The sequence below is a fragment of the Macrobrachium rosenbergii genome, chromosome 14 (assembly GCF_040412425.1).
Source record: "Macrobrachium rosenbergii isolate ZJJX-2024 chromosome 14, ASM4041242v1, whole genome shotgun sequence".
NCBI classification, from domain to species: Eukaryota; Metazoa; Arthropoda; class Malacostraca; order Decapoda; family Palaemonidae; genus Macrobrachium; species Macrobrachium rosenbergii.
The window spans coordinates 24,540,678-24,563,177 of NC_089754.1; the positions used below are offsets into that span (position 1 = coordinate 24,540,678).

The 22,500-nt window shown below is 36.6% G+C and overlaps 1 protein-coding gene across 1 annotated transcript in view; it reads left to right on the plus strand.

Annotated features, from left to right (window-relative positions):
- LOC136845797 (uncharacterized) overlaps nucleotides 1-22,500 on the plus strand; it is a 150,549-nt gene that overhangs the window by 7,188 nt on the left and 120,861 nt on the right. The window contains 1 exon segment of the mRNA XM_067116135.1: nucleotides 2,145-2,671. Coding sequence (XP_066972236.1) covers nucleotides 2,524-2,671 — 148 coding nt within the window. The 5' untranslated portion in view covers nucleotides 2,145-2,523.

Genomic DNA, 22,500 nt, shown 5'->3' on the forward strand with positions numbered 1-22,500 from the left:
GTACTGTACTATACTTTTATTAAGCATTTTCTATGTGCTTTGCTTCAGTGACTGTAATTATAGAGGAAAAACGTGGCTACGGAAGAAAGGTGATATACCTAGATGCATCTATACTGACGTAAATGTCGAAAAAAAAAGGCGATTTAAAGGGTGAGAACAGTAGGGATACGATGTTGTGGAGAAAAAGGTTAGAAAATGACTGGTGTATGGCTATATTATACGGAAGGGTTTGGACGGGGAAAAGGTGGAGACCAAGGTGTTAGGGGGGGTTTATTCTCCTGAAAATAATTGTATACGTGCAATACAAGCGAATGACAGTCTATGCAAGGGTTGGTCGACATGCTCGGGATGGAGCTTCTGAGTAAGATACAGAAGCAATTGCACAAATATGGAGCCTTTATATATCTCTGCCTGTCTTTGTTTGTATAGACGTATGTACGTATAGACTTCACTGAAATAATTTCAGTTTGTTGCTTTATCGTTATCGTAATTTGACAAAATGTATTAGAGCTCAGCATCTTTTTTGGAACCAGATTGAAAGAAAACTTTGCTGGGAAATATAATTAATATCTGTTTATATATGGGTACATTTTTTTTTACTTGGTCTTAAATAATGAAAGGAAAAACAACCTCACTCTATTCAGATTGCCTTAAATCCATACCAGATATATAATTTTTGCAATCAGTAACGGCATTAACCACGTCGTGTCCTTGTGGTCGTGAAAGGAGTCTTATAAAAGTAAAGGAAGTCGTCTAACTTTATCCAGGTATTTACCCCCACTTGGGCGATATTCCTCGGCTGACGCTAGCCACTACTGTATATAGATCTAGGCCATTGAGCACAGCGGTGTCCAAGTGACGCTCAGACCACCAATTTTTTTTTTATTTAGCAGATTTTTATTGTATTTTGACGTATGTTAGGGGAAGTTTTACCATGGATTTAAGTTTTTTTTCATGCCATTCTGTAATTTTTGGAAAATCAATATTATCGCCTGTAGATATCTAGTCTAGAGAATAAACTGTAAAGTAGTAAAGCAGAAAATGTATCTTGAATAACCTCGCATTTTTATGAACATGATGAAGTGCAAGAGCACTTTAAAAAAGAAAGGACACCTTTGAATGTTAATAACTTAGAATAGGAAATATTTTATGATCATTGCGCAATTGCATTTGTTTTATGTGTTGTTTAAACATTTGCGATTTCTTTGAAGTGCCATTGATCAAACAGCCATGATCCCTAGAGCGTAAGACTGAAATTATCGTATGATTATAATTCTTTATCTGTGTAACTAACAGCTATTTTTATGAATCTGTAAGAAAGAAGCCTAGAATATTCCAATTATCGAGGAAATCTTTGCTCCATTTATTCCACGGGATATTGCTAAGGGAATATATTAAGTGCTAATCTCCAGAAACGTCATAAGAAATGTCAGATTAAGGCCTGCATGATTAAGGAACTATTCGCACGTATTGACCTTCCATAAACATTCTCTCTCTCTCTCTCTCTCTCTCTCTCTCTCTCTCTCTCTCTCTCTCTCTCTTTTAAGATTTTATTTCTGATATACTGTCTCGTGTTGTAGGCCACATTTTTATACTAAGAAGAGTTAAAGGTGTTGAAAACGAATTGGAATGTGAACAAGATTTATTGGTGGGTATTGCTAAATAAATGTTCTTACTTTATATTTCGGAGTAACTTTAAATATTCAAAAGGGTTTGGTGATTTATATATACATATATATACATACATACATACATACATACATACATACATACATACATACATACATATATATATATATATATATATATATATATATATATATATATATATATATATATATATATATATATATATATATTCAGCGGTGAGTTCTCACAAGATCTCACGCATGCAGTTGGAACATAAAGTGAAACTACAGTCCAATAAGCATGTTAAAAGTTTGCTTACGTGTTACTTATCTCCCACAAAGTTTGAGAATAGCAGCCGGAGGAAGTTTACGAGACTTTCTCTCTCTCTCTCTCTCTCTCTCTCTCTCTCTCTCTCTCTCTCTCTCTCTCTCTCTCTCTCTCTCGCTTTGCTTATGTATACAATGTTTTTAATGGTGATTTATTTAATTGTCCTATATTTCTTCTTTTACATGCAGGACAGTACTCCCTGGTGCAATATTTCCTAAATTAGTAATGTGAGTTGACTTTGAAAACAATCTTTTTCGGATATATTCCATTCAGAACAGAAGAGCTCAGTAAAGTGTAAAAAAGAAAGAAAAATGAAATTTTGATTGTTTAAATAACCAGGACTGAAAGTTAATATGATGTGATGTCTAGAAAAAAGAAAGACACCCCTTGTAGAACAGCGAAGATTCAGTGATTGTGAATCATACAGAAAAGAAAATTAACAGCGAAGTTGAAACCGAACTCGAGTGAAGTGTTTATTTCAAGATGTGATGACCCGCGATGTTGTTGCGTGCAATAAAGATGTGCTAACATGACGCCTCCGTCATTCCACGTGAATTCGTTGAGCTGATGGACATCCTACCGAGTGCCATGTGGTGGAAGGATACGATGGCACTGGCAGTGGGAGCCACGTTACCCACACGGTCTGTGCTGTCATCGCTGTGGCTCCTCCTGCTCCTTAATTTGCTTGATCAAGCTCCTTTGGCGCATTCTCAAGGTAAGACCATCAACACTTGGTTCGTCACTTGATTTCATTCTAATGCTTTTAACAGAACGCTTTGACTGTATATTAAAGGTATGATTGTTTTATTCTTGTGTACTCTGAGATATGTACTGAAAAGCGTGTTCACATTACCGTATACATGTTGAATACATGTCGTAAACACACTTCTGGAAATTATCGCATCCATATTGCAAATAGGTTGAAAACGTCAGTGACCTTAATTAAATGGACAACAGATCTTTGGCCAGTTCTGGATAGTCGTACGAAGCACTGAGTAGGACTAATAAAAAGTCGTTAACTTACAGCCAACCTGTTTGTGATGCGTGGGTGATAAGTTGCCCACGTTCGTTTAAGACAGGTTTTACTGTAGTGTTGATGAACCTTAGTGTAAATCGAAGTTGCTCGAAAAAGGAGTAAGTGTCTCATGTTCCTGTAATGTTTTTATGTTCAGTCCGTTGTATACTTCAAATTGAAGCACTTACAAGTAAAGTTAAGGGTGACAGAAGGACGACAGTATCTAGAAGGCCGGATACATTGCCCAACAAGTCACGCGTCTCTTAGTTGTGTAGTTAGGCTATATGAATTTATGTCATCACTGTTTGTGTTGAAAAGACCGAGACGTGCATGGCCGCTCAAATAAAACACGACCATGACTAGGAACGTGCTTCTCAGAAATAATTTGATTCAGATGAAGTAATTCACGAAGCACAGAGAAGGTACCAAGGATCAATTGGAGTGTTGTTTAAACAACGCCGCTAAGATATAGTGACGGCATTCTTTGAAGCTGCAAAGACTATTGCCGAAAGTAATATCTGTGGCCATTGGTTCTAGTTTGTATATTATATTATTTATAAATTACCATTTCTTCTGACCGGGAATTGCTTCAGAAAAATAAAACAATGCATTGGTCACTAGCACATTCATAACTGAAGTGCAGAATCTCGAATCAACCTCAGTGCAAAACATTTTTCAATATCAAAGCCCCTGATCTGCGCCATACATCTCTGTCTTTCACTTTTCTTAGATCTTTAAGCCCCATCTGTTTCTGTGCTTTTTTTTGTTTGTATCTTGCTCTCCTTTTGCTTCACAGCACTGAATTACACTTTTTCATCAGCTTATAGCACTTCTGAGAATGACGTACACTAACCTCTTACCACCTCTACACATTTTAATATTTCTCACGGGTTCAGGGAAAACAATTGATATTCACAGCTTCGCTTATCTTTCTTTCGCATTTAACATCCTCACTGGGGTTCCGATCAGCTATGGCGGGTCCGCCGTCAAAATATTAAGCCTGTGTATTTGCTGTTTAGCGTAATTATGCTGTATGTACGTGCTTATGGATATGTTTTAGATACAGTTGTTACAAGGTTTAGGTATCTTGATTTCCCATTAAGCCAGTTTAATTTTCTTCATTTAACAGTGCTTGTGATAAGTATTGCGTCCTCTCATAACTTCATAAGTTTTTCCTTTCACACACGTTGATACAGAGAAATCGCAGTGTCAGTTCCATTTTTTTAATTGTTTTTTACGGGAAAGTAAGTCTTAAGTCTGGGTTACGAAAAGAAAGTAGGAAGAAAGGAACCTAATTTTTCCCAGTTTTCAAATTTTACTTTTTTGTTGAAGTTTTTACTTATCGTTTTTTTCTGTGATTATAAAGTTTGTTGGTTCCTAAAATTTAGACAGGTTCTATTATCGCTGGTTTTTATCTGTCGTATTATGTGTTGCGAATAGTTGCACGTTTTCTGAATTCTTGCTCAACTAAATAGTTTAGTCTGCGGGACTGATTTCTTGCTGAGGCGAGCTGAATTGTGGTTACTTTAGCGTCAGGAATTGCCTCATAAAAAATTCTTTACATGTATGTTTTTATGGTCTATAGGCCTATACAATTTAGGCCAATTTCACGACATTCTGTTTTCAAGTTATTGCGCGTAGACTTAGAGTGTATAATTTAGAGTGAAATATGAAATTAAATAAAAACACAAAGTATCTTTCGCAAATATGCCTTATCAGAAGTTTTCCAGTGGCTATACTTGGAAGCATTTAGCAAATACTCAGCCTTACTAGGTTATGCCAGTTAATGCTTAATTTCTCTGGCCAGTACGAACCGCAAGGAGCCGCGGTATTAAATTTTGAGCACTTCCCACAAAAAAAGAAAAAATAGATTCGCCTACCGATTTCTCTCACGGTGCTGGAATTATCCTTTCCATTTTTATATGTACAGTAGATCGATTAAGCTTTTCAATTTTGAACATGTAGGATTTCATCAAGGTATCAAAAGATACACTGTATATGTTTAATCATTCTTTTCAACAAATAAGAGAGGATGTGAATCAAGTCCAGTCCAGCTGGATGAATTGTTTTACTTCGGTTGACAATTTAGTCATTTTTTGTGTGGGGAGTTAGGTAAAGAGAGAGAGAGAGAGAGAGAGAGAGAGAGAGAGAGAGAGAGAGAGAGAGAGAGAGAGAGAACTACTTTAGCTCATGACACCCACCGAAATTTCGTGACGCGTGTTCAATTTCACGCATCATTATTTTTCGCAACGCCACCAGGTTAAGATTGAGATTTGAGCCGGTGCAGTTTTTAACACCACTCAATACTTTATTTTTTTTTTTTAATTATATTTTCCTTTGGGTTTCCCAAAGATTTCGAGTCAGTGGTACAAAGTAATGGTGTTGGGAGACATTACAAATCTGAAAGAGGTCACGGTCCCCTCGTATCATCGAGAGGGAAGAAGTAATAGTACAATATAATGTTATATCCTGTTAGCTAGGTTCGCATAAACCCCTACCTGATTCATACGGTCACTGTTTACTACCACCATGCCATAGCCTATGTAGCTAATTCATCTCCAAGGTCAGCCGGAGTAACAATGAGTGAGGTTCCTTTTATTGTATTGTTATATTATTCCGCGCTATTGTTATCCTCTATTAATCCTCACTAAAAGCTCGTTTACCAGGACGGTTATCATTCATTTAGATTACTTACGTTTTTAGTCACGTTACCAGGCACATTTTCGATACATTTGTCAGATTGCTTTGTTTAATTGATTAGTTAATTTTTGAAATAATTGATAAATTATATAGATTACCGGCTTTTGAAACTTTGGGGAGGCCTGATAGCAGAGAAGGAAGCCGTGTGATAAACAAGTACTTTAGTGGCCCCTTGCTTCCCAAGGGATAGTAATTGGGGCCCATTTAGCTTTCAGTGTCTGGTTTCGTGATGGTTCCGTCGATACCAACGCTTCTTTTGGGCAGACTCCTTTATTTTTCTATGCTCCATGTGGGCTTCTAGTGCATTTTTTTTAAGATCGGAAACTGAAGTACCCGTTGAATCAGAATTTAAGTCCTATGTCGTAGTAAGTGAAGGAGAGAACACTTGAATTTGAAGTATTATCGAAAATCACATGAATATGTGTATCGTCGCATTTGTACGGAGCAATTAAAAAAATTACAGATTATCCATGATGATCATACCACAAAAGCAGCCGATCTCTCTACAAACATCCCCCGCCCCTCCTCCACTTCAAAAACAGTAAACATTCCAGGAGCCAACTGTCCATAGATAAAGATTTCATCAATTAAAGGCATAAAGTTAAACTTACCGTCAAATAATTAAAATGCAGATATTGCTGAAACTAAGAACATCTTTTAAGTCGCTTACTTTTATTATCACCAGTTCATGTGAAACCTCATTTTTAGATGAAGGATTTGTTGCGTTCTCCGGCAGTGTGAGGGCTCCGTGTTTTGACCAATTCGTTTTCATCTCTGGACAGCTAAAAACATTTTATGACATTGTTATTTTTAACAGCTTTGCATTTAAGAACATGTTGATCAAGAATCCCCCTCTACAAAAGAAAGGTTTTATATATGAGATCCCTTTCAAACAATGTAATAAAAATTGTGTGGGACTGAAGTGGCAAGGATCTCGAAATACGATGAAAACAAAATAAAAATAACGTAGGAACGGGAAATAGCGGGAAAAATGGAAAATAGATCTTTTTCTGCTAAGATGATATAAAACGAAGCATTGTTGAATCATGCATCATAAGGAAAAATCAAGTAGTGATGTACAAATCGGACGATCTAGTTGTAAAAAATATTTTTAGACAGTTAGTTAGTCTTTGAATACTTGTAAGATAGTATACATGTTTATGTATTACTGCCAGAGAGGTGACTTTGTAACCACTTAAGTTTTTTAGTGTCACTTGACCCTGAGGAGGTGTGAAAACACGTAAACTCCAGGTCAACTTTCGTTTTATTCCTTCGTCCAGTTCAATGACAACAGTATTAGTTTAACTGAATAACTTCATATTCCTGCAATATTTGATCTACGACAGGCCGTTGGATTTGGGATTTATGAAGCATTCGGCTTTTTGTCTTTTAATAAGAAGTTTTAAGATTTGTTTCTCTTGATTTTCTTTTCATTATTATTCACAGCCAGTGACCATCCGCGTGGAATAAGCCTGGAAGGCCATCCACTTACAAAACAACTTTACACATTTAGCGTTCTTCTATGTGAAAAAAGAGAACATGGCGAAAAGGTAATAACAAATGAACAACAGAGATAAATCAACAAATCAATGAAAATAAACAACAAAGCGTCACGCAAACGAAGACATCGCTATTTGGCATGTATTATTGTTATTTTTATTGTTGTTGTTGTTGTTGCTGTTGCTGTTGCTTTCATTATCTTACATTTTAATAAAGTATTCTGTCTTTCCTTTCTAATATTTCTCCTCAGCAATGGAATTTTATTTAGAAATGTCATCATTGTGTAATAACCATCACGATGTGATAATGACTTTGACGATACTAATACTACTGAACTCCGCCAAGGAGATCATAATAATTGTTCGTCTTTTGCATGTTCGTCTGCCTGTCTGTCTGTTTGCCTGTTTGCTTGCTTGATCACAGGAACACTTGAAAGAAAATGATGTGCTTTTGATGAAATTGTGAGTGCATTATTCTACAGATGATCAACTTTTGATAAGTATATATGGACAATTATTCGCATTAGGAACGTGCACATGATAATCACAATAATAATACTATCCATTAGAGTCTTATTGAATTTTTACGCCAGATTTCCACAGATCCGCTCATCCGTTCTCGAAATATTATTATTTTTAGTAAACCAACAAATCCTTTTAAATCTCAATTCTGTTTGATGGAAAATGCATATATTTATTGAAAGTGAATAATGGATTCATATTATTATTATTCAAAGTATATGCACATTCATACGTTATAAATTGCCGTTGCCTTGACGGATGTTCACGGTATTTGATTGCCGTTTCTAGCTGTTGCTTGTGTCAATATACAGTTCTTCAGTTCTGTAACCTTTTGAGAGAGAGAGAGAGAGAGAGAGAGAGAGAGAGAGAGAGAGAGAGAGAGAGAGAGTAGTATATGGCGGGTTAGATGAAATCTGAAACCACCTGCAGCGCGTTATGATGGGGTCGTGCATCAATTGGCCTTTGTCCCTTGAGGTCTGTCTTTTTTGGTCGTTACGTCACGCAAATTATTTTCGTTTTCAAGAATGCTGAAGATGTTTTTTCGAATATCTCGTTACAAGGCAGACCGAGGGTATAGTACGTTGTTTCTCAAGTTAAAGTTTCATGGATTGAAAGCAATGGGAAAGTTCAAGGTTCTTTGACTTTTAAATCGGTCTTCGAATGTCTCTAAAATGAACAGACAAATACTATAGTATACAACGATTTTGTATTAAATTACGGATATCCTCAGTCAAACTGCAAAGGTAATCGCTAGAAGTAATAACAAAATGAGCCTTCGCTATCTGGCTTCCAAGGATGAATTAGTCACGACAATAAAACTGCCAAGCTAGGGGAATATTTAATGCATAAAAAAATGGATAGCAAAGGATATGTAACAGTATGTCTCTTTAAAGCGGTATATTTCCTGAGGAAAATGCTTTATGAAAGGGAAATGTAATAGAATCACATTGCCTTTTTTCACGTTTACCCATTTTCACAAAAAGATGTGTCTTCCGAAAAACACAAAAATTTCGTTGTAGCGCTCATCTTAACTGAGTAGCCCGTGCAGAAACTTCTAGAATCTAGGGCATCACGTCATCAGATGCACGTCGATACCCCTACATGATTATACTGTGCCATTAACCATTCCCACATGTACACCTTTTTTTGGATATTGAAACACGTTTTTACCAACACTTTTACAGCATCATCAGCCCAGCAATATTTACCATATAACTCCATTTCCTCTCTTCCTTCTCAAGATTTCATAATATACACCCATTTTGCCAGTGCCTTGTTTCGTCTTTTCACCCCTGCTAACCTTTCGTTAAAGATTTCTCATTCCCTCAACCATTTTTACTCAACATATAAACATTCAAACATTTCAACTGCTTGCTGAGTTTGTTAAAATATGCCTTTTGGTTCCGCCATTTGAGTACGGGAAACGATGTACTAACCGAGCGAGATGTCTTCCGAGATAAGCCATCTCACGACAGATAAATTCTATTCACAATCCTCCTTGATTAATCATAACTGTATATTAGACCCTTGACGATGCTTTTAGTATAGATCATGTTACAGCGAGGAACTCGTGATGATGTCTCCACATCCTTCTGCCAACGTGAGAGAAACAGAAGGCTTATCGCTGAAGGTTCGTTCATGTCTAGGCTAATCCACTTTGGCGAGGAGGAGTTTGCCATAATTTTATTTCATGCACTGTTCCTTTCATAGCATTTGTGGTGTCTGGATAAAATTCATAACAAGAGAGAAGTTTAAGTACTTGATCTGGTTATCTAATTATTATTCTTCTATTAATTTTCCATTGCCTGATATAGTGTCGTCATTCATGATACGTTTAGCAATAAGGGTGTGGCGCTGATGCTGTTCATGAATCAGAGTAGTGAAAAAAACGAAAGAAACAGAGGTGATATTAATGGAAACTGAAAAACAGATATCGTAGTTGCTTTGGATAAACAGGTTTCGCAACTTTCATGCGAAAGAAAAATAAAAGACCGTAGCAACTGATTTGTCATTGCTAAAACATCTTTTTTTTCTTCTTCTAAAGACGACACAGTCGGAAGTTTAAGGGAATGCATCTCCATTCAGAAATATTAACAGATTTATCTTGAAAGGCTTTGGAATGTTATCGATGTGAACATCTGGTAAGTTACATGTAGTACCTTGGTCAAGTCTGGAGTGGCAACACGCACGGGGATAAAAAATCATGTTGCTCAGCTCTTATAATCTCCCAGTTTAAAGGCAGCTTCTTTTAATTCTGTTGCTCCTTTGTCTTTTCTTAGTACACACACACACACACACACACACACACACACACACACATATATATATATATATATATATATATATATATATATATATATATATATATATATATATATATATATATATATATATATATATGTGTGTGTGTGTGTGTGTGTGTGTATGTGTATGTGTATGTGTAAAATGAAAATGACCTTGTTTTCACTTTTGCCCATCATATTTCACTGAAGGAATGACATTGGTTATAAATGGCTGTTTGAAATTCTTATTGCCGTGATGTTGGTCAGACAGGTAATAGCAGTGCCAGTCCCTGGAGGCCTCGCGTGCCTTGACCTTCAAGTCCAGAAGTAGATTTCGGAGAGTTCGCTCTCTCTCTTGATTTGTAGTGAATGTTGTTTACCCTTTTGGCAGATTATGTGGCCTGTTTATTCTCCAGGTGTTTTAATATTAGCTTCCTTTTTATAAGTCTCTTTTTGTTTAGTTTTCTTTCCTCCAGATGTGCTTTCGTGTGTTAGGTAAGATTCACGTTCAGCCGTTATAAGGAGTTACGACTTGATAACGCAATTCTTCGCTTTTTGTAAAAGCGTTAAATCATACATCAATTTACTTGAATTATAAGGTAAAGTTAAGTAGTCAATTAAACTTCTTGTAAACAAAGGAACGCAGAGCATACTCTCCTGGAAGTCAGAGCTAGGGATTAAGTTGCATCGAAGACTATAATCTGCCCAACCTGTCGGTCATTACTTACAGGAATGTTCTTAGTAGAGCAAGGTCACGCTCCTCCCGACTACTTTCTCCTTAACTGGTTTGTATTTGCCTTTATTAAGGCAGATTCTACTTCAGCTTTATCATTTCTCTCTCTCTCTCTCTCTCTCTCTCTCTCTCTCTCTCTCTCTCTCTCTCTCTCTCTCTCTCTGTGTGTGTGTGTGTGTGTGTGTGTTTGAAAGCAGATCTTCCATTGTATGCTTGCATCTCAAAAAAGGTTAAATTGTACCTGCGTTGAGCAAGTGGCGTCTCCAAGTACTTAATAATTACATGCGAATTGACACCCCCCTTCCAGTCACACAAACACACACCCACACACGCACACACACACAGAGAGAGAGAGAGAGAGAGAGAGAGAGAGAGAGAGAGAGAGAGAGAGAGAAGAGGAAAGTTTTTTCTTTTTTCCGAAACCAAGCTTCAAGGCAGGAGAAAACGAGATCATGGGGTTCTAAAAGACTTGAGTTTGAATGATTAGAATTGGAAAGCCTTCAGCACATTGTAGCTGCAGGGGCACACTCAAAACCCAGTTCTCTCTCTCTCTCTCTCTTCTCTCTCTCTCTCTCTCTCTCTCTCTCTCTCTCTCTCTCTCTTAAATAAGAATTGGTAATAAGGCGTTTCCAGTTTGGTGTTGGTTTGTAACAGTGACATTTTAAAGGCGGCCAGACAAGTCAAGAGTTAGGCTAGTCGTTGAATAATAATTACTTTATGAAGTATTATCCGAGAATAAGACTAGAGTTGTAAACCAGTTGAGTTTCACTGGAATTTAAATTTTTATTTTAATAATGTCTTCCTTTTCTAAGATTCCCATATTTGTTTTGTAGTTATTTCTGTGGATTCAGCATTGTTCATGAACCCAAGTACACATCAATGGTAAAAGAGATTGTTTTCCATGGGGGTAACTTCCATGGTATATGCCGCTTGTTTGCCAAGTTTAATACACGATTCCTACAGCATAGGCATGATCAATAGTATATGGTACCGTTTGACAGTTTTCATGCTAGACAGCGGCCATGTCATTGTTACAAATTTTTTATCTTTCTCATTTGCTTGCCATTTGGAAGAAAAAAAAATAGGAATATAAGTTGAGTCACAACGTAATCTTTCATCACGTTCCTTTGCAAGTTCCTTTCAACCTTTATAGAAGCAACAATGTAATGGCGTAACCCTTTAATGATCTGCCCAGGAATCCAGTTCCACCTGATTTTTGTGCCACAAAGGAGGGGGGGTGGGGTTAGTGCCGTCAGTCCACCGAACGTGATGCACTGTAGGCATTACTAAAGGGTGTTTGCAACGTCCCTTCGGGCCCTAGCTGCAGCCACTTTTCAGCGTCTTGCTCTACCCCCACTCCCGCTTCCTTTCGTCATTCTTGCTGGCCAGCCTCTGTCAGTACTACTTCTTAGTGCAATTGTGGGGCTTTCTCCCATACCCACCTTTATATCCTTGTATTTTATCTCTTTTATTTTCTGGATAGCTTGACTTGCAACCACTCCAACTCCCTGTTTTCACTGTCTTAAGTATTGAATGGTAGCAAGTATCCCAGTGCTTGGCCTGACAGCCTAGATTCCATAAACCACATGATTCTTGGTGGGTTCTTGAAGCGTGAGGCGAAATGACTGTAACGCTATTATGTTTTCCACATTAATCCGGTTCACATAGCAGGGATGGCTCCTAAGAAAAGAAAGGACAATGAACAGTACTATCGCATATTCACACTTAATCTGTTGAATCTTGGATGAACCCATTATGCAGAAACCTTCTACAACGCAAGCTGCAACCTACACATGAAGTTCACCAGCATACGTTGAACCCTTCTACACACACTGAGTGTTCACCTTAAGATGCGTCATCCTTTTCTACATTTCTGGTTCTCTGTGCAATTTCATACAGGGTGTGGGATTGCAACCCCAATACCTTGAGCCATTTGGCTATTTTTTTAAAAACAAACGAAATTAAAAGGGAACACGATGGTAGCACCTAGATCACCATTTTAATGCCTTATTTGTGATGCTTGAATATATATATATATATATATATATATATATATATATATATATATATATATATATATATATATATATATATTATACTATATATATTATTGTCACTTTTTATATTCACAAATTTTAAGCTACGATTATCGCTTAATATAAAATTTAGATATACATTGGGAAAAAACTTCCGTGAGGGCCTCTGGTTCACTCAGTGTTGAGGAAAGTATAATATATATATATATATATATATATATATATATATATATATATATATATATATATATATATATATATATATATATATATATATATATATGTATATATATATATATATATATATATATATATATATATATATATGTGTGTGTGTATATAAATAATACATACATGTACATACACACACGCACACATTTATATGTAATATATATGTACACACACGCATACTATAATACAAACACTAAGAATGGGAGCTGGAAAAGGAAGCATGGGTTAATGAAAGGAACAATTTCATGAGAAATCATTGGTAAAAACCATATTCTCGTGTGAACTTCCCTCAACAGTGGTTACAATTATTGAGTTTAGTATCTCATATGTGTCGTGAGCCTGACCACAGTGTGGAGTGTGAGATGTCAATAATGGTTTCGACTCTTAGTTTTCTTGCTTTTAGCTTTACTTTCTCAGCCTTGAGGAGAAGCTTATTTTGTGCTGGTTTCTCTCGTATGGTGCGAGGTCACGCCATGCCTCTCCTCTCTTGTGTTGTGTACAGCAGTGTTTTCTCTTAACCATCACGTTAACTTCTGGTCATTATTTCAGTCATTTTATTTGATTTATTTGTGTTCGGTTTCGCAAAAAGTTTCTTGTGCGGATAATTTAGGAAGCAAATAGGTTCATTATTAATATTTTATTATTTGTTGGTACAGACTTTACATACCGCGCAATACATTGTTCGTATCTTCTGCGTTTCTGTTCGTCGACACAAATTTTTCTTGTATACTGGTATGCAAATATTTATTCCAAGGCAGTGTGGTTAATGTTAATGCTAAATTTTCCACCGCAATAGATTTCTTTTAACAGATTTTATGTAGGTTACACAGTGATTTTTTCTCTCTGCGGTTAGGTAAAATAATGAAATTTCGAGGGGGAATATGATGAATAGATATGAAAATGTATACTTGATACCCTTCAAGCTTTCTTTACGAGTAAAGAAAATCACACAGTACTGGTTTTCAGTCCATTTTCATTGTGAAGTTAAGAAGAAGAAAGCAGGGACAAGTTGCATAAATTCGTGTTCCGTGAGGTACTTTTCTTTAAAAAGGGCAGTTTTCATGTAATTCAGTATAAAATTATTGATTTTTACATTCATAAATGTGTGTAAATGTCCGATTTCCATGTAATTTTAAAATGTTCGATTTTCATGAGTTCATGTTCATAAAAATGATTTTCAAGTAAATCTTTAAAAATCATGTTTTCTTGCAGTACACTGAAGAACTTGTTAATGTAACTAACCAAATCTTTTTGCCTGTCAGGTGGCGACGTATTCATCAATACCGAATGGTCAAAAAAGTCCATTAACACCATCTGGTTTTCCTTTCTTCCTTATTCGCTGATAAGCGGTGGAGCAATATTTAGCTTCTTTTTGCCCCTGTCTTATCTTTGCAAAAATATTTATTCTCTCTCTCTCTCTCTCTCTCTCTCTCTCTCTCTCTCTCTCTCTCTCACACACACACACACACACACACACACACACACACACACACACACACACACACACACACACACACACACACACACACACACACTACCAGGCACCGAATTTAATGCCTAGGTCATGACTGGAAAGTGCCCATTTGTCCTTCCCCCTCACCTTTGAATGAAACCCGGATTATCTCGCTTGTGAAGTTTGATAAACGATCTTCTCAAGCACTAAATAATGAGATACACACATTCACAGATTATATACTACTATAACATAATTCACAGGAATGTAAGTGTAGACATACTAGTAAGTAAATTTTTACTCTTCACCTGGACAGAGTAGCTAAGTAGAGGTGTTATTCTCCTCGTCGTTTAGAATAAGTTGCTAGCCCCATGTCGCTGTCCAAGGGGGCTATGACTTATCATGATCTGATTACGAGGTATAATTCACCACTTATTTTAACAGAAGCAGATTGACATTTTCAGGAAACAGACATATAGCATCGTCCCCTGTCTGGGCTTGATTTAGAGTGAGGCTGAACCATGTATATATATTCATATATATATATATATATATATATATATATATATATATATATATATATATATATATATATGTGTGTGTGTGTGTGTGTGTGTGTGTGTGTGTATTATATATATGTATATATGTGTGTTTGTATACATGCATGTGTGTTTGCACGTGCGAGCGTGCCCTCAAACACGTTTTGAAACCACCCGTAGGCGGTACATATAATGTTACCTTAATCGCTTTGTTGCCACGTGCTCTGAAAACTGAGTGTGCATGAAAAATATTCGAGCTGTCTTCTCTTGGATACTGCAGGTGTTAGTTGATGAAAGTCTTAGAGAGTTTCTAGTTCCTTTTTTAACACTGTGTCCCTTGTGTTTCGTGCAGGGGATTACTGAGTAGTCGGTTTTAGTATTTTGCTCTCAGCGGATGATTGTGTCATTCCTCAGATACTGCTGAGTAGTGTTTTTGTTCCTTTAGTACTACTCGTTTGTTTTGGGTGTAGTTGTCGCTCCTACTTCGTAGGTTTTTCATTTACAGGTTTTGTATTTTGGAAAGCTAATTTAACAGAAAAGTTTTTGTTGTTCCTTATTATTTAGTGTATATTTGACTAGTTGCTACTACTTATTTACAGTTCTTGTATTTTGGAAAACTAACTTAACAGAAAAGTTTACGTTCTCTATTATTTAGCGTAGTGACTAGGTGCTCCAACTTCGTGAGTATTTATTTACAGGTCTTGTATTTGGAAAACAAACTTGGCAGAAAAGTATTTGCTGTTCCTCATTATGTAGTGTATTCGACTAGTCTTTTTCGTAGAAAGTTTAGTTCTTCTTTTGTTGTGGCTGATCGAAATCCTTGGGGTCTTTGTTTAATGTATCTGGTGCATGTTGCCGTCAATCAGTGAGGTGTATCACAAAGGTGTAATTAGACGTGAATGCTCATTTACCCCAGCAGCCTTCGGAAGTCGATGTCGAGAGGTGTTATGACTCTTTAAAACATCGGTAAGTATAAAATTTTTATTTAGATTTTATTTAATAGATAAAGTCTAAACCTCATCGTTAATAAAGGCAAATCCTGCGGTTCACTTTTGTGAGAGATAAATAAGTTTTATCAGCGGTCTGGTTGAACTACTTCGTAAAAATAATAATGTTTACGCGAGTTTAGTAATTACCCTACACTGCTCGTTAGGTTACTTGTCTGCTATTTTAGACTACTCAGCCTTGTTTACAAGAACTTGGGTTTCACCCATAGCCGTGAAAGGTATTAATCCAACACAGACTTTTAACAGTTTATGACGACAATAGTTATAAAAACAATAACAGTGCCAGTTATCGTATAAAAACCGTGTAACAAGCACTTTGCTGGCCCCGCGTTCTATTCTCCGACCGGCCAATGAAGAATTAGAGGAATTTATTTCTGGTGATAGAAATTCATTTATCGCTATAATGTGGTTCGGATTCCACAATAAGCTGTAGGTCCCGTTGCTAGGTAACCAGTTGGTTCTTAGCCGCGTAAAATAACTAGTCCTTCGGGCCAGCCCTAGTAGAGCTGTTAATCAGCTCAGTGGGCTGGTTAAACTAAGGTATACTTCTTTTTTAACTGATTATGAAAGGAGCTGATACCATGTATAGTAATATATTTGTATGAGCTATTAACGATGGCTATGTATGTGCGGTTTTTGGTGGAGGGGATAATTCCATCCTTTTTATTAATCATTCAAGGCCCTGGATTGACTTATAAACTAGAAAACTACATATTAAGTAAGGAAAGGTAAAAAAAAAAAGTACAAGGCAAATGAAAGACGAGGAAATTTTGAGTATATAGAATATGTAACGGAACAGAACCAGGCCTCACTGAGTGATGTAAATTTTGTGAAAATTGACTTAAATATTCACCTAAAAATGAAAGTTCACGACCGTTTTTTCATATTTGAACATGAAATAGACTTGACTCGGCCCTGTTTTCTGAAAAATCCACTGTGCCTTTGTTGCTCTAAGCTTTGAATTATGCATCTGATTAGTCAATTGTGGTGGGTTGCAGCCAGTGGAGATCTATCCTTCTAAGGGGGGAAAAGTATTTTTACATATATACAGTATATATATATATATATATATATATATATATACATATATATATACATATACACACACACACACACACACATAGCCTATATGAACAGTGAACATAGATCACAGCATACCTTTTCAGAGTTGAATGTAATTTATATCGAAAAGAATATCTCGTTGAATCGTGAGTAGTCTGAATTCATCAGCATATCAACTGATTATTGGGTAAAGGTTGAACCCTTGAACAATGATTAATTGGTTGAAGGAAACAATGATCGTGACGTTATCTCACGATGCTTGAAGGACATTTTATAGGAAGTGGCAGAAGGAGCCACCCTACATAGCAAGTGGAGAACCCTTTCATTGTCTGCCTGTTTTTGTGTTTATGTAGGGGTTTTTATTACTTTTGTGCTTATATGTCCACATTCAACTGTTCTAGATTATTTATCCAGTCACCAGTACTAGTTTGTTTCTCTTCGCTGTATTTTTCAGTTTTCCTTATGATATTATGGGCTTTCTATCCCCGTGGCGGGGGGGGGGGGGCGATGTGGAGGGGCCTAGCGCCATCAGTGCACCTCACGCGGTGCACTGTAGGCATTACCTAGGGTTATGCAGCGTCCCCTGGGCCACTGACTGCGACCCATTTAATTCCTTTCATGTACCTCCGTTCATATTCCTTTTCTTCCTTCTTACTTTCCACCCTCTCCTCACACTAATACGAGGTTTTCCTCTTACAAGTTTAAAACTTTTTTACCCTCAATTTCCCTTTAAGCACCGAATGACCTCATAAGTCCCAGCTCTGGCCTTTGGCATAAATTTCATATCCTAATTGTTATTCTGTGGAAGCTTGCTTTGCATGTCAATAATCTTTAAAGATGATAACAGCCGTTCCCTGGGTTTTACGAAAGGGAGAATTCATGCCAGTTCTCAAAAGTTCGAAGGGCACTTTTCTAATTCGTGACTCTATCAGCCAACAGATCTGGATTCACTCGTGCTCCATAAAACAGATCTTAGCTTGGCATCAGTTTATCAAATGCCAGAGAGCCAGTAGTTCTTTTTTATTGGCGTGAAATGTTTCAGAGCCTCTTTGTGACTGGCACAGCCTCGACCCTGCTTCATCGAAAAGGTTAATGCAAACGTCAGTATCCCTCGCAAATTTCCTATGTAAAAGTTGCGAAATTTTTGTGTTATTTGAATTTTAACGATGTCAGGACATAAATTTGTTTTTATCTAATGACTTTTTTATTTGCGTTACTTTTTTTTACTCATAAAAGTGTTTTGTGCGTGTATCTTTCTTTTTCGTTCTCATTCTCTACTTACACGCAGGCTCGTATACGGATATACAGATAATGATATATATATATATATATATATATATATATATATATATATATATATATATATATATATATATATATATATATATATATATATATATTGTATGGTTATGCATGTACTTGTACGAGTACTTGACAGATAATGTCCATCATGGTTATTACTTACGTAAGACAAATAATATGTTATATCATCATTATTTAAAACAAAAATATGAAACTGGCCTGCATGCCGCATGCGTGTGGTTTATATGCGGCGTAGTTTTCACAGTCTGTGTCATCTAACAACTTAATTTAAGGTAAATTACGTAACCAATCAGGAATGATCGGGTTAAGGATTTTGAGATTTTGTTACCAGTTATTCCAACGTGTGAGGCAATGGATCCTTTCAAGATCATTGCTCACTTATAAGAGTGTCTTTTGTTACTTCCGGAAGGATACGCCCACCTCCGTTAATCCAGAAACAAACCATGCAACCCAGGTGTGGTGTGGCGTGTAGAAAGACTTAGAGGGGGAGACAGAGGTTACGCCCTTTGAGGCACCAAACCGTATTCAGCATCAGGGCGAGTGAATTTTATTTTCTGGATGTAATCTCTTATTTTCGAGTTACCATCGTGAAGGCGTTGATTTATTAGCCTGTGTAAGTAATGCAATGAAGGTATTAATGGAAATGGACAGAAATTCGGAAGAGATGTACTTGGCTTTTTGACAGGTGTTTGAATGTCCGCCATTGATGTTTAAGAGTAGGAGCACCGAAAATAGGCTCAGGCGGATATGTCTTGTTTTTGACTAGAAAAAAAAGCTCAGTCATATACTGTTTTTAAATAAATTGCAAAGCGTTAACTAACAATATTTGCTAAAAACAAAAAAAAAAAAACATAAAAAAGGTTCGGGAGACCTAGTTTTTCAACGTTATGCCAAAATGGTAAGTCCAGTGTGTTGAGTAGAAGCAAACCAGTTTTTCCATTCCTATCACGAGCTGTTAAAACTCATGTCTACAATGGAACATTTGTGTGTAAAGTAGAATTGTTATTCTTTGCTGGATTACATATTTCATTTCAGCGTTTTGGACAGATCAAGAAATGAAACATAATGACATTACAGAGATTCCGTATATAGAGATATAATGACGGGGAGGAAGAAGGCTTCTACGCGATAGTATCAGCTTGGCTCCTGTGGGCATCAGAAAAGCAGGGGGGACCCAGGCCTACTTTAATGAGGTCTACGAATCAGGAGGCTGGACATGAGTGGAGGTTTGTGGCAGTGAAAGCTCAGGAAAAATATGACTGGCGGAATATCGAAGAATGGTCGAGGCCCTTTCCTTTGCACGTCATTAGAGGAGGTGATGAAGATGATGGTGAATAAGAGCAGTCCACAAGCTGTGCGTGAACGGAGACTGTAATAGTCTTGTCAAGCTGAAATGTTCTTCAAACGTTTTGAACTTACAGAATCACAGATCGCTCTCAGAAGACATAGAATTGGTCGTGCCGATAATATAGTTGGAATGTTTCGTGTGATATGCTGTTTACATCGATATATACATATTTTATTCGTAAGCTATATATATATATATATATATATATATATATATATATATATATATATATATATATATATATATATACATATATATATATATATATATATCTGGAGGGGTTCCGTTCTTGCGCCGCGTCGTAACCGAAAATCGTCGTAAGCCGGAACATCGTCGAAAATCGTCAAAAATCATAAGAAAACCTTACTTTTAATGCTCTGGGTGCATTGAAAACGATGTAAACTGCATTATTATTGAGTTTTACATCAAAAGAACCTTCAAATTATGATTATTCTGCCATTTTGGGGCCATATTTCTTCCGTTGGATCGGCGATGACGACGAGTCAGAACCCCGAACATGCGTCGTAAGCCAGAAATAATTTCTGATGAATATATTTGAAAAGCGTCGTAACCTCGAACGTCGTAATCGGAACCGTTAAAACTGGGACTTGTATATATATATATATATACATATATATATATATATATATATATATATATATATATATATATATATATATATATATATATCTGAGAGAGAGAGAGAGAGAGAGAGAGAGAGAGAGAGACTCTTCCAATCATTCTGGATTGTCATTCTTTCACATTCGTCCTATGTGGACCTTAAATGCTGTGCTTGGTGAATGTTTGGAACCTTATTGAGTGATGTTTATAGGCCAGCTGAAAAGACTCCATTGAATAAACAGCTATTGTGATACGTGGGCACAAAACAGAAGGGAGTCAGCCGTGAAAGGAACAAAAGTCAAATGTTATTCTCAGAAACACGATATCATTCGGTTAAATTGGAGCATACAATAGAAGTCAATAGATAAAACGATATTAATTCATATATTAAACTTGCAAGAAACAACCGAAAGTGGGATAAAGAGAAAGAAGGCAATAAAGATAAAATGTTTTGATTTTTTCTTTAATCTTAGTCACCGCGCAAAGTGAATGCACAAACCTTGTAGAAGAAAACACACACGAGTATATTTTAAACAGTGTTTGAAAGTAAACAGAATGTGTTGTTAATTTGGTGATCTTTTACATCACTGTATCTTGAGTTAGGGTGAAAATCGAATTTTATTAATTAATTTATTTTTTTAGGCCTCTCCTAAGTGTTAAACATGGCTGAGAAGGTATAGTTAATTTCCAAGAAGTCATTTTGTTGAACTTTGAGAGAAGCATTACATCAGAGCCCCAGTGTGTCAAAGTGTCGCCTGGCGAACTTTAGCCGGTGAGAGCTTAATTGCTTACTTTATCCACCAGCGCCCTTTTAATAATGGTGGCCGAGTTACGACATGGGTGATTCCTTCTGCTGATAAAAAAAAAGAGTGCGTGAACTGAAAACAGTTTCTCTGACTGCCTATGTCTGTCTGTCTGTCTGTCTCTTTATCATGCATGTATTTAGAGAGAAACGAGAAATTGCTTTATCTAAAATTTGAATATTTCAATTGCGTCATTATTAGAGCAAACACTGATGCGAAAAACAGACTAAAGACGATCCAAATAAACCTTTGATCGATGTTATTTGCAACCTCGTTCATTCCTTTTACTGTTCCTCCGTTCATATTCTTTCTTCCATCGACTTTCCACCCTCTCTAACAGTTGTTTCATAGTGCAACGGTTGCGAGGTTTTCCTCCTGTTACACCTTTCAAAACTGTTTACTCTCAATTTCCCTTTCAGCGCTGAATGACCTCATAGGTCGCAGCGCTTGGCCTAAATTCAATATTCTATCCTATTCAATGTTATTGATTAATCAAATTCCCTCCCTCCCACTCAAACAACATAAACCTCAAGGCGAGACAGCGAATGGTTGATTGTTGTTGACAGTAGCGTTGCGAGATAATTCATTCGAGTTTATATTGGTTGATGGCAGCGATATGGGATAAGAGAGTTGCTGTCGTAAGGCCTGGCTCAAGACTGATATCACGGAGCCAGTCACTTAAGCTGAAGGGATGGGACTGTGTTGTCTGGTTATTAATAACTAGGATGTGGGGTTGTCAGGGGGGAGTGGGATGCGTTACATTATAATAAATTAAAAACTGGAAAAGAATGATTTGGTTGTGTGTGTACAGGTTTGAATCCTTTCATTATCGATAAAGTGCTGACATGACATTTCGGTTGTGGGGTCTATTAAAATAAGGAAAAAAAGAAGAATTGACATCCTGTTGCTTTATTCAGTGCAGTTCTTTTGAAACATACGGTGGCGTCGTGAATAGTTAATGCGTCTTTTTACTTATCACAACTTTCTTCAAATGTTTGACGAAAACATGTCGGAAGGAATGAAATGAAAAGAGACATAACTGTAATTTGTCACTTTTTATATTGGAAACCAATATTATTCTCTCTCTCTCTCTCTCTCTCTCTCTCTCTCTCTCTCTCTCTCTCTCTCTCTCTCTCTACCTCTCTCCAGCCATCATATACCCTATGTACTTGGCGGCGCCTCAGTTTATGTGCTTTATGAAAGCTTACACACTCTTAATTCCTTGAATGTTTCTGGGAAAAAATCAAAGAAAGATGTTATAAAAATGAAAATAGAAAGAAAAACCATAGGTACCGTAATTACCTGACTCTAGTTCACAGTAGTTTCCTCAAAAAGCAAAAGCAATCAGTACGTAAAATTCTGGAGATCAT